The sequence below is a fragment of the Perissodus microlepis genome, chromosome 4 (assembly GCF_051167445.1).
Source record: "Perissodus microlepis isolate ML-2025 ecotype Zambia chromosome 4, ASM5116744v1, whole genome shotgun sequence".
NCBI lineage: Eukaryota > Metazoa > Chordata > Actinopteri > Cichliformes > Cichlidae > Perissodus > Perissodus microlepis.
In genome coordinates this window covers 14,920,748-14,934,454 of record NC_140464.1, presented here as the reverse complement: position 1 = coordinate 14,934,454, position 13,707 = coordinate 14,920,748, and the positions used below count along the sequence as shown (strand labels likewise).

The 13,707-nt window shown below is 44.9% G+C and overlaps 1 protein-coding gene across 5 annotated transcripts in view; it reads right to left on the bottom strand.

The window, feature by feature from the left end:
• Positions 1–372, bottom strand: part of LOC146388593 (nuclear GTPase SLIP-GC-like) — a 48,700-nt gene extending 48,328 nt beyond the window's left edge. For all 5 annotated transcript variants that reach the window (XR_014800061.1, XM_084925987.1, XM_084925988.1 and 2 more), the window contains exon 1: positions 69–372. Coding sequence is in view for 3 of the 5 variants with exons in the window: in XM_084925987.1 (XP_084782113.1) it covers positions 69–89 (21 nt within the window). In the remaining 2 variants the exon portion in view is untranslated. The remainder of the gene's footprint in view (positions 1–68) is intronic.
• Between the last annotated feature and the right edge of the window lie 13,335 nt (positions 373–13,707).

Genomic DNA, 13,707 nt, shown 5'->3' with positions numbered 1-13,707 from the left:
ACACACACACACATAGATATGTATACGTATATATTTATAATTGTATTGAAACTGAATTGAATCCTTACCTTGTCATGTTTAAATTCCATTCTATGTAAATATTTGAAGTTCTCGTAAATGGTATAGTTGTCACTGAGATACCTTTAGTCTGCAGATACCAGGGCTTACCTGTTACCGACACGTAACAAGTAAGCAAAAACAGGCAATAAGCAAGGTCCAAATGCAAGTAGGAGTTAAAAAGCATAAAATTGAAAAGAAAAAAAAACCCCAAAACAATTCAGATGGCACTGTAAAGATTTTGGCAGAAGGCAAGTGGGATCAGACTGGCTGATCACAAAATGTGCAAGTTACATGTGGAGAATCAAGTGTTCAGAAAAGCAGGAAGGGCTGTTGTTATATAAAAGGTGATGGGAGTGGCTCGATGTAAAATAACTATTGCAAAGATAACAGCAATATGAACATTAAGAGAGAATGTTGTCATGACAAAATGAAACTGAACCTGTGACAAACAAAAAACTATGGCATCGTCATTTACATTCTTTTCATAAACAAGCTCACTTAATTCTACTTCAAATTAATTTTATTCAGGTGGAACACCCTGTCCCCCTCTGTGACCCTACTATATGAACACCTACCAAAAGTACACCTAAAACTTGTTTGTTTAAGGAAGAGCTAGAACCCCTATGCAGGTGTAGGCAGGCTTCAGACTTAAAACAACCTTTTATTGAAGTACAATAATGATCCATGAAAGAATGCAGCAATATTAGGGAACACAGGGAACTAATCAATTAAAAAGTACAGACTATAGAACCAATTTATGAGAAGTTCTAGTACACACACACTTAAAGCTAAAACCCCAAATAAGTATTTCATAATGTTATGATAGTCATTAAGACACATTCAAAGCTAGAGTCATGTTATAATCTCCAACTGTTCTAACATGCTTGCCATTGAGAAATTTTAATACTCTTGTAGACACTATTGGCTTCCTGTTACTATTAGTATATAAGAATATCCTATTTATAGTTGTACAGTAATTTTAAAAGCATCATATTATTCATGCATACTGCAACTTTTATGTTGTTTTTAGTCTCAACAGTGTTTGCTGCCACCATGTGATGTATCACCAATATACAATGCAATTTGCACAACAATCCCTACTGTTCTCCTTTAAGATCAACAGCTTTCAAATTTATTTCAAATCTGAGAAAGGTTCCTTTCACATAGATCAATAAAAACAATATAAAAACCACATTGTATTAATTTCAAATTGTGTGCCTTAAACTTTGAAAGATGTGTGTCCTGCTGCTTCAGAAGTCTTAGCAGTGGTGACAAATTTGAGGTTGTGAGGTTTCCTGCTTTTTTCAAAATCTAATTACATTTTACTCAAATTACAAGCACGAAACACTTATTTTTGGTATATAAGATAGGTGAACTATTAGCAGCAAAAGGAACTATAAATAAAGTAAGGCACAACTTTATATACTAACCAACAGATCAACTTCAAACCCTTTAAGTCCTTTATTTATTAATTATGATGATGGTGGTTATCCACCAACTACCACTACTACCATCTCAAAAAATTGAATGCATTAAAAGAGTTAGTGCTCTAACTAAATATCAAAAATTATACATCATTTTTATGTTAATTCTATGCCAAACTATTAATTTTGCTTCAACCTAAACATGAGCAGCATAAGTCCATATATAAACTCATTATAATCCTACTGGAAACCTAATCTAAAATGGCAACAACAAAATCAGTATTTTTGGCAAAAAAACCAACAACAGACTACTGGTATTTAGAACATATAGAGTGCTGAGGGTGCTGTTTATCTCATGGTCGGGTCTAAAAAAATAAAATTAAATAAAATAAACACACACACAAATGTAAAAATTTTTTCTCATGAAAGGCAGAAATATCTTGATGAAGGGGGGATAGCATTGAAAAATGTTGATGCTGTTGATAAATGTTGGTAAAGGTAACATGTCCTGTGTATCCAGACTGATAAAGTTCTCTGCTTGCTTGCTGGTTGGTTAATGTTAGAATAATTTTCTTATGAAGTGAGACACACAGACTAGCGAGTTCCAACACGTTTATTTTACTTGCAATGAGGTAAAGCATACACAGTAATTGTCTATGCAAGTGCCCCCTGCGGCAATCCAGCCAGTTTCATTTGTACACTTCTTCCAACATTATCCTGGGAACAGATATGTGTGTGACACTCTTATAGAGAAGCAGTTTAGTTAAATGGTGTAATATCACATGACTTTACAGTCATGTGATATTACACATGTACACTGTATAAGGCAGGGGTAGGCAACCTGCGGCTCTGGAGCCGCATGCGGCTCTTTAGTCCTTATAGTGCGGCTCCCCGTGGTTTGGGAAAATAAATTAGAAGTATTTAGCTGAAGTGTATTTTATTTATATTACGGTAGTTCTTTTTTAACTTGTAGTTCTAAATTGGAAGATTATTGTGATATTGAAATATAAAAATAAAATTATATTCTATTATTTTTTCATTGCTCAAAATAAGCGTCACACTGGCGGAAGCCGGTATACCCGCCGAAACGCCGTGCATTTATCGAGACTTTCAACCCCAGGTAGGCCAATTCTGGATCTTCGGATCCACATTATGTCAGCAGCTCCACCGTGAACTATGTTAAAAACAAACACCGCTCACGCCTCACAGATGACAGCTTACAGTCCTGCATAAAGATGAAAGTGACTTCGTACAGCCCCGATCTGCAGACGCTGTGCGCAGAGGTTCAGGAGCAGAAGTCCCATTGTAAACATACCAACACCTGACGATGTTTGCATGAACACGCTTTTCAGCATCTCTTTATTGACCACTTTTCACACACGCTTGCTGTACGCATACAGCCGGCTGTAGCTTTGCAGCTCACAGCCCGACACACACCAACACAACAGCATAGATAGCACAGACGTAAAGGCGGCGAGGCGTGATTGCGGGTCCCGCTCAGGTGCGTCCGCCTCCCCTGCAGCGGCGCTGCAGACCACGCCCCGCCACACACATTAACCAGGTAAAATACATATTTAGGTAGAATTTTGCAAATATCTATTTTTCATCTTTTAGCAGCATAGTGCTTTTTTTCAAATTATTTTTTAAAAGTCAGGTCAAGGCTCCAAAATCCCAAAGGCGATATAAGGGTGGCGGCTCACAACAGTTTTTGTTTGCTGGATCATTTTAGTTCAGCTGGGTGTCTTTCCTTTTGTTATATTTCTTTAAGAGTTCAAAATGTGTTAATTACATAAATAAAATGTAATTTTCTCTGTAGCACTTCAAGGATTTCATAAGCAACACACCTTAGTTGTTCACACAAAGCATAAAGGTAAAAAACAATATATACAGTGTTATCTTCATTTTAGATGTCAAAAAGTATTTGCGGCTCCCAGCTTCTTTTGCGTGGAACCCGGGTCCAAATGGCTCTTTGGGTCTTAAAGGTTGCAGACCCCTGGTATAAGGCCTGAGAAGAGAACAGATAGAGAGACACACTATTGTTTGGCTTACTCTAAAGTGTTGCATAGCTTTAATGTTTCTGTCTGTCTCCATATTGGGCGAGTGTGAGGGTATTTGTATGTGTGCATTAGAGTGAGAAAGCATGCTTGTGTCTGTGTGTGCCTGTTTGTGTAAGGTCTTAGACCTATCTTAGAAGATCTCAGGCAGGAGGAACCTATTTAGCAGTGCAGCCAAGCTCCAGTCAATGCTGGATCATTGAGTTTATTGCTCAGAGCACGAGCATGGATTTGTAAATAGGAGCACGGATTGGATCACTGATTGTTTGTGGCTGTTTTTCACTACCTTTGACACTTGCACAGTGGAAAGGACTTTCTGGAGGCCGCCTCGTAGGAGCTGCAGAGCTGGTAAATTGTACATATTGTTCGTGTTGTTCACTGTAAATAAATTAACAGTTTTCCCTCGGAAGAGTCCAGCATTTGGGTCCGCTTTCTTCCCACCAATCCTTGGGAACTCAGCGGACTCGACCCCTGTACAACGTTAGCTGTTGCTGCAGGCGGACCTCCTGAAGCGTCATGAAAAATGCTTCAACATATCACCAAAGAACAGATGTGAGGGCACATACTTATAACTTGTGGAAAACTGCCATATAGGGTCTTTAGCAGCCTGTCTGAATAAGCCAACAGGAAGTGACATATTGAGGAGAGTACGTGCACGCGCTGTTGGGAGCGAGCGGGGTGCAGTACAGAGCGCGCGCGTGCCTTTACAGCCGAAGACACCAGGAAAGTCCCGCGGTCAGAACAAATCCGAACAAAGAGTAACCGGGAGGTTAGTGGGGCAGTGGACGGGACCGCAGTGAGTCTATGCGGAGTTTCCTTCCGTGTGTGGAATCCGACTCCGGTTACAGCGGACTTCCGGGCGCGGCGCTGGGGTGTAGTGCCGACGGAGATAGCGTGAGCAGGGGAGCTAAGCGAGAGCTAAGGCTAGCAGCCGTTGCCTTCTAACTCACCTCAGTTTCCCATCGCTATAGGTAGAATTTGACTGTAGAACACGTATAGAAAGCGAGGCAGCACGGCCGGCTGCCTGGCAAAGGGCTAGCGTTTTTCGGGGAGGGGAATTGGACGGCTTCACTTCGCACTGCCTGGGGACTGCCGGAGCTCCGATACATTCCGCGGACCCGACGTTTAGGACCTCAGGAGTTGGCGGTGTTTGGAATACCCTGCCACTCAGACGACGTTCTGGTCGTTCACCCTGCTCCAGCTGGCCGTATGTGAGAGCATCGCTCTTTTCTAACCCGTTGGTTCTTCACGCCCCGTTTCTCGGGAGGCGAAGGTACAGTTTCTGTGTTCTTTGTTTCTTTGTTTTTTTGCGAACCTGAGACTGGATGTTCTGCTCCGGCTGGAATTTCTGGGCAGCCTAACAGACTGGAACTCTGGTTCACGACAGCTACCCCTAGAACTGTTTATTGGTTCCACATACCAGGGACAATTCACTGGATCAAACTGTAAAGACTGGAACTATTTTTTTTGTTTGTTTGGACATTGCAAGTAATGTGATGAAGCTGTGTTAACCTTAATTGTTCTTCTGTATTGTGATCTTTGCGCCCTTTTCCTGTGACTAGTGTGGTTTGGGCGGGGTCGAGAACTCACAACATTTGGTCACACCGGCCTGTTTGATTTATTTTATTTTATTTCTTTTATTTCTTTGGTATTGGGGAGTTTCCTTGCTGTCGCCCTTTGCTCTCCAGGGCCCTGTTAACATTGATAATCAGTCTTGGTTCATGAGGGCCATCCGAACAAATAAAAGGGGCCACGTTGTTTAAAAAGTCGTGGTTGTATGCTTCTGTCCAACCCAGGTTGCCTTGGAGTAGGGGCACCCGAGTTGTCTGGTTAGGTACAGAAAAAACGGAGGTAAGCGAGGCTGTGTTAATATTCAGTGCATTTGTTTCGCAGGTCTGGGCCCCGGAGCCCTTCTTCTGTGCCTGTAGCAGCCAGATAGCTAAAACCATTCTTACAGAAGTAAGTATCCGGGTCAACTGTACTAAGGGGGGGTCACGGACCCAGATCCCACCACCCTTTAGTCATTCAGGGCAGCCTGTGTGCCTCTTCACCCCTACATAGCTGGGCTAGTAGCCCCTTACACAGAGCACGCTGCTACAGGTTGTAACCGATCTCAAAGGTTGCTAACACCTCACAGGGCCGCAGAAAGTGTTCCGCCCCCTCCACCTTCACTAAATATAGCAGCTGCCTGTCCTCTCCCTTCCCCAAAGAATTTTTCTTCCCCTGAAAAATTCTCTGGGGAAGTAGATAAAAACAAGGGATTTTTGACTCAATGTACCCTGATTTTTCGACAGCAGAGCCAACCATATGCTACACACTGTGCTAAAATATTGTAGCGGGTCAGGGCTGTTTGGGTTATGTTGCCAGCTGTGTTCTGTTCATGGTTACCATGTGACGTGCTCTTCAAATTCAAATTCAAATTTTATTTGTCACATAAACAGTGATACACAGTACGACATGCAGTGAAATGCTTTGACAACTGCTCGTGACCTAAAATAAAAGACTATGAATAGGATAGGAAATAAAAATTAAAATTAAAATTAAGGGTAAATTTAACTGGGAAAGAATAAAATAAAATATAAAAATTAAAGTTAAAAATAAAATAGCTGTACAACAGAATGTCCAGTGTGTGTGTAGAAACCATATGTGTGGGTCAGTACTATGTGGTGGTGTGATTGAGAGACCGTATGGCCTGCGGAAAGAAGCTCCTCCTCAGTCTCTCTGTGTGTTCTTCAGGCAACGGAATCGCTTTCCTGACCTCATCAGAGAGAACAGTCCATTGTTGGGATGGCTGAGGTCCTTCACGATATTCCTGGCCTTGGTCCAGCACCGCCTGCTGTAGATTGAGTGCAGGTCATGGAGCTCGGAGGGGATGGTGCACTCAGCTGAGTGCTTGGAGTAAGGGGCGCCCTCCGTTTGCGAGGTGCGCCTGCTGCTTGCGGCACAGGGAGGAGAGGGCGGGGCGGTGGGGGATTCTCTGGCTGGCTGGAGCCACATCTAATAACCAACTCGCAAAATAAAACAAAATAAAAACAAAACAACAAACACGAAAACACCAGACATTATGATACAGATGTATAATTTGCACCGATGTTTTTTCGAAATTCTATATGCGAAAAGTGAGCGCGAGAGCCCTCGGTGCGCCTGCTTGCTGCTGTGCTGAAGTCAAAGTAAACTGTATTGTCATCTCCGCTACATACAGTCCAGTATATAGAGAGACGAGACGACGAGGCTCCAGTTATAGCAGTGCAAGTAAACAAACAATAAATATAAGAAGAGTAAGAAAATAAATATACACTCTAGGACTAGAGGTAAAGGGATCAACAACAATTTAAAATTTATAATTTACAGTTTGATGAATTAAAGTCTCACACATAACCCGTCGAAAGGGGAGGGGGGTGGCTGCTTCCAAATAGAGCACATTTCATTCATAATGATGTAAATCCAAGCCCATTATGTATTCATGATTTGAATCCTGGGTTGTGTGAAATCCCAGAAATACACCTTAGGCTACGTTCACACTGCAGGTCTTAATGCTCAATTCCGATTTTTTGATCAAATCTGATTTTTTTGTCTGCTTGTTCACACTGCAAATAAAATGCGACAGCAAACGCGCTCTAGTGTGAACCCTCAAAGCGGCCCGCATGCGCAAAAGAAGATGTCATGCACAACGCGCTCTGTTTAGACCCAGAGCAAACAATATTGTTTGACTGATGGCCCTTAATATAAAGACTTCGGACTTTACATTTCCCAATTTTTGCTTTAAGTTATTTTGTTATTTACATAATAATGTAAATAACCTAATAATTATCCCATAGGGTCAAAAAATCGGATTTGATGCGCTTTCGCCTGCAGTGTGAACGTAGCCTTAGACAAAGTGAATCTGTGAACTAAGATGTAGGTCTATTAGATTATGTTGTGGTGATCCTCGGGTTAGGGGATGGGTGTTCCTACTGGAGTGCAAAATTAAAACCAATGGAAGATGGACAAGAAAAGTTCAAAGCCATCAGGTGCTCAGTTTTGAAAAAATAGAAAAGAAGAGGAGGAGAAGCGAGCAAAGGATACAGGTAAGCAGATGTGTCATTGGATAATGGGGGTGGGGGGCAGAGGGAGTGTTCGCCCAGGGCGCCAAACAGGCTAGGACCGCCACTGAATACCTCTGTCTCCTCCTTGTTTGAGCTCGCAACCTTGGTGTCAGAAGTGGGCTAGCTCACCCTTGCCGTAATGGAGAGAGACATTCAGAGGCTGGAGCAAGGCGTCGAGGAGAGCATTCGCTGCTTGGGAAGCTGGCGATTGAAGAGAGAGGAAGCGTGCGGCCATCTAAGTCCCCCGACGGGTCCTGACGGTGCAAGCGCACCGCGGCAGCGGCCCGTCGCAAAAGGCGCTAGGACAATGCTTCAAGGGCTGTCTCTGTCGACCGACACGCTGAGCCCCCGACAGCGAGCAGTGATGCCTACAATGCCAGCTAAGGTACCGAAATAAAACGGGCTAACCCCGCTAGAGCCCTACCTCTCACAAGTCCGGCTAGCCATGAGGCATAGTGGCTGGAGCGACGAAGAGGCTGCTACACACCTAGCACTAGCATTGGAAGGAGATGCACTGCAGATGATCTAGCCCTGACAGAGCAGCATGAGCTCCAGGCCCTCACCATGGCACTTGAGAGGCGATTTGGGCAGCAGCACTCCACTGTTTACAGCAGGGAGCAGCTGACCAACCAGAGCCATCGGCTGGGGGAGAGCCTGGGCACCTTTGTAGTGGATGTGTTGCTGTATGCTCGTCGTGGCTACCCGGAGTTCCTAGCAGCAGCCGTGAAAAGCTTAGCCTGCATGCTTTTCTGCGAGGACTTTTTCCAGAGCTACTACGCCAACACGTCCGCCTGGCCATGCCTCAAACTCTCTGTGAAGCGCTCCTTGAGGCTGAAAGGGCCGAGCTGGTACTTGCCTCGTGACCTAACCAGCAGGTGTCCCCCTCAAACTACCCCCAAATCAGAGCCGCAGACTGCGATGGGGAGGTCGCGGAGATAGGCCAGCTGTAGCCCTCAGTGCCCTGGAGGCGTCCTCGTCAACCAACTGGCTGCTGCTACCGGTGCGATGAGCCTGGCCACGTGGCGCACGATTACCCGGCACCCACCCCGAAGACCAGAACTACGCAGCCTCAGGTAAAAGGGGTGGGAGCGGTGTAGAGAGGGGACCACCGCTCCACCGAGTGAAGGATCTGGAGCTGGTGCACGACTTCTTGCTTGCTGACATTCAAGACCAGTGCATCATTAGCCTTGATCTGCTGACCCGCTGGGGGGCCTGCATTGACACCGCGAAGCTGGCTATCACTCTTGGTACCGAGACTCTGGCCCTCCAGTGCAGTCAAAAGCAGGGAACGGAGGGGACCAGAGACAGACAAGCCAGGCTTCAGGGAGCTGGCGCTCAACAGACTTCGGGCGCCGGCAATGTTCCCTCTAATTTTTAATGTGTCTGAGCGAACACACAAACTCCCTGAGCGATCTCTTGCACCACTGTGAGCGACATCAGACGTGTGCACTGTGGTCACGCCAGCATCGTATCCATCCAAGTTACATGGTTTATTAAAATAATCAAATTTACATTTGCATTTACATTTATGTTAGACTACTTGTAATTAACTGCTTTAGCCCACTTACAATGAAAATGTAAAAAAATCTAGTCATTGACCTGTGTAGTATGTTAACACTATTGGAAGTAAAAATAACTTGAACTACAATTTTGAAAACACAACTTTCTTTTTTTTCTTATAAAGCTCTGACTTGTATTATGAGTATAAGTCTATGGTCTAGGAGAGAGTCCTGTAACTCTCTGTCTGCAAAATACAGTATATAATGACCAATGTTGGGCAATTAATTATATAGTTACTTCTTCAAAAAAGTACCTCAGAACTGAGGTACTTTGCAGCTATTTATTTTCTTACAATGTAGCCAATGCGTTTTTAAATAAACATAAACTATTTACAGAAAAATCAGCTGTTCTGCATCAAATCTGATGCCACACAAATCATTTGTGCCACTCCAAAAAATAATTTCTGTCCACTATGAGATAACGGAGAACAACAGCCTGATACCTGCAGGCCTGACAACAGGCTGTATCACTCCTGTAACACCTGTAACATTCAGCAGTCGCCTCATTGTTCTGACACACCAACAAAACTATTGACTACACCACACACTAACTCAAATCTCTCACATCTCAAAACACCACGATCACTCCTAAAACTTCCCCCGTGTTACTTAACAACTAGATATCACGTTGCTATATCATTTTTTGATTGGTCGACATGGTACTTTTTTCGACCAATAGGAAAGGGTGGGGGTTTCTTTGGTTTTGTTTTTGCTCACAGGCGGAGAGTGCTTTCGAGCGTTTTCCTTATAAAACGCAGTTTTTACCATTTCCTCCCGCAGTAAATATAAACAACGATAGTATTCAGGAAGAAAACCAAACATTGCATATATTTTTATCATAACTTTGGTTTTACGTGGCCTATCAACACCATTGAAAAACTGGTATAAAGTCCACACTTTTTCCGTCAATTGTTCCATCTGTCCTGCTCACATCTCCAATGGTTGTACACGTTGTCATTAAACTGGCTTCACTCCTCATCAGCCACGCTGCTTTGCTAGCTAAAACACCGGTGTGACAGGTTAGGACGCTGACCTAGCTGCGTATATACGAATATGAATCGCGTGATTAGCTGGACTATGGGATAAGGTGGCATCGTTCTAATCCCACACAGGAGCAGCCAGTCACTTACTGACTCACACTGCAAAACAGAATTGTTGAAGTTTTAATTTTAATTTCAATTCAGGTTAGATTTTTTTTTTTTGTGCGCAACACAGATTTTCTGTGCGCAGAGACCGTGCCAGCAGTGCGCAATTGGGCACGTGTGCAGCTTAGAGGGACCATTGGGCGCCAGTGCCTCTGGATCATCTCTAATCACCTCAGCCCCAGCTTCTAAGCCCGACAAACCTCCCTCGACCAAGACAACCGAGGCTGTTGATGACCTGTGGCAGCGCAGCAGCATAGGTCTCAACGTTGACCAGCGCCAGCGGTTGAGGTGCCTCCTGGCCGAGAACGTGGACGTCTTTGCCGCCAGTGACAAACACTGCAGGCAGACGGGGCTGGTCCAGCAAACCATTGACACCGGCTCTGCTCAACCCATCCGTCTGCGCCCACACCGCCTGCCCCTCTCAAAACGGCAGGTGGCAGAGTAAAAGATAAGTGAGATGGCAGCCCAAGGTTCTGCATGGATTCCGCGGATCAACGAGGCCCTGGATTACATTACCTCCAGCTGGTTCAGCTCCCTCCACCTACGCAGCAGTTACTGGCAGGTGGAGGTAGCGAAGCAAGGCCTAAGACTGCATTCACCATCGGACAGGAGCTGTGGCAGTTCAGGGTCATGCCATTCGGGCTCTGCAATGCGCCAGCGATGTTTGAGAGGCTGATGGAGAGGTTGCTCGTGAACATCCCTCGTAGCCACTGCGTTGTGTACCTGGACGAACTGTTGGTGGCAACTTTGACAGTGCACTGTCCCACCTAAGCGAGGTCTTCAGTGCCATCCAACAAGCTGGGCTGCAGCTCAACCCTGCAAAGTGCCGGCTGTTGGCGAGAGAGACCACATTCTTGGGCCATGTGATCAACACTCAAGGTATCGCCATGGACCCCGCAAAGGTGGCTGCGGTCCGGGACTGGCCGACTCCCTCGAATGTCAAAGAACTGCGGAGCTTCCTGGGCCTAGCCTTGTACTACCGCCAGTTCATCAAGGGGTTCGCGACGATAGCCAGCTCTCTCCACCGCTTGACTTACAAGGTCCTTTCACAGCAGGACGAGGCTGGAGAACGAGTGGTGGCATACTTCAGCCGTGCTCTGAGGCGAGCCGAGATGAACTACTGCATGACTCGGCGGGAGCTGCTCACCGTAGTGCTGGCGGTGCGGCACTTCCAGCAATACCTGCACGGCTGCCGGTTTCTCCTGCGCCCTGACCATGCATCTCTAACTTGGCTCCTGAACTTCAAACACCCAGAAGGTCAGGTGGCCCGCTGGCTGGAGGTCCTTCAGGGCTAAGACTTTGAGATCCAGCATTGGCAGGTCGACAGCATGGCAACGCTGAAGCCCTCTCCAGACGGCCCTGCATGGCTGTTGAGTAGGGCTGTGCGATATGACCAAAATCTCATATCCCGATATAAGACATCTAACGTCCGATAACGATATAAATCACAAAAATTTTACATTTTCTGAAAGTTCTGTGAATCTCGACTCAGCTCGACTTGCGTGAAGTGTTTCCAGCTGGGCGTCGTGTACCTGGAACGAGTGTTTTAACCGATGCATGAAACAATAAATTTTTAGACATAAGTTGTAACGGCCGCTGTTTTCTGAGTCTAAGGTTTATTTTTTAGCACCTGACAGCTCTTTTTTGCTTCTCATCCATAAACACTCTGCATACTATTTCACGTGATTCGGTTTATTTTGAAAAGTCTCAACAGGATCTTGAGCTTTATTCTGAAAGGTTTATGTGGAAGATAAACAAACGGACACGCGATGGTTTTACCGTGGTTGTTGCTAACGACAATGCATAAAAACAGGCGCTTGTCCGTCGGTAGTGTACTTATATTAAATATAAGAGAAAGTGAGAACTTTACGAAATTAATATAGCCACTACAGTGACCATCAATACGGTGAAAAAATATTGCCGTAAACAGTTTATTTTGCGACACCACGAAACAAACGATAGCGTAAAATGAAACGATAGACGTTTTTATATCGTCATCCGATATATATTGTTATATCGAACAGCCCTACTGTCGAGTGCTGCTACTGTCGGCGGTAGAAGGAGCTGGCCCAGGAGGCACTGGGGGTGGCTACTGCTCAGGCCACAATCAGCGGAGGGGGATGGCTCCCATTGACCACACAGCAACTGAAGCGGGAGCAGGAGGCTGACACGAAGTTGGTTCAGGTGGGGGCCTGGCTGGAGGCGGCGCAACGCCCAGACTGGGCGGGGCTGTCGGGACAGGGGCCCGAAGTGAAGGCCTACTACTCCCAGTACCCCCCAGTGGAACTACTCACAGGTCGAGCATTACTCTGGATGGCATTACCTTTCCTGTGAGGAACCTTGGAGTCATGTCCTTCAACGCACATATTAAACAAATATGTAAGACTGTTTTCTTCCATTTGCGCAACATCTCTAAATTTAGAAATATCCTGTCTCTTAGTGACACTGAGTTCATGCAACTAGTTCATGCATTTATTACTTCCAGGCTGGACTACTGCAATTCATTATTATCAGGATGTCCAAAAAACTCACTGAAAAGCCTTCAGCTAATCCAAAATGCTGCAGCAAGAGTACTGACAGGGATTAGAAAGAGAGAGCATTTTTCTCCTGTTTTGCCTTCCCTTCATTGGCTTCCTGTTAAATCCAGAATTGAATTCAAAATCCTGCTCCTCACATACAAGGTCTTAAATATTCAGGCCCCATCTTATCTTAATGACCTTGTAGTACCATATGACCCTATTTGAGCACTTCGCTCTCGCACTGCAGGCCTAGTTGTTGTTCCTAGAATATTTAAAAGTAGAATGGGAGAGAGAGCCTTCAGTTTTCAGGCCCCTCTTCTGCGGAACCAGCTTCCAGTTTGGATTCGGGAGACAGAGACTATCTCTAGTTTCAAGATTAGGCTTAAAACTTTCCTTTTTGCTAAAGCATATAGTTAGGGCTGGACCAGGTGACCCTGAATCCTCCCTTAGTTATGCTGCAATAGACGTAGGCTGCCGGGGATTCCCATGATGCATTGAGTTTTTCCTTTCCAGTCACCTTTCTCACTCACTATGTGTTAATAGACCTCTCTGCATTGAATCATATCTGTTATTAACCTCTGTCTCTCTTCCACAGCATGTCTTTATCCTGTCTTCCTTCTCTCACCCCAACCGGTCACAGCAGGTGGCCTTGAGGTGACTTTTGTTGTGATTTGGCGCTATATAAATAAAAGTTTCAAGGTTTTCATTAGCCATGTGAAGGTCATTTTGGGAAAGTTATTTGCATATTATTTGCATTTGCACACACAATAACTCGTATAAACGCATGATAAATGGTGTTGGTGGTGCAAGACGTCATTGGTTTTGAGGAAAATTAGGCCACTTCTAGTCAAACTATCTACT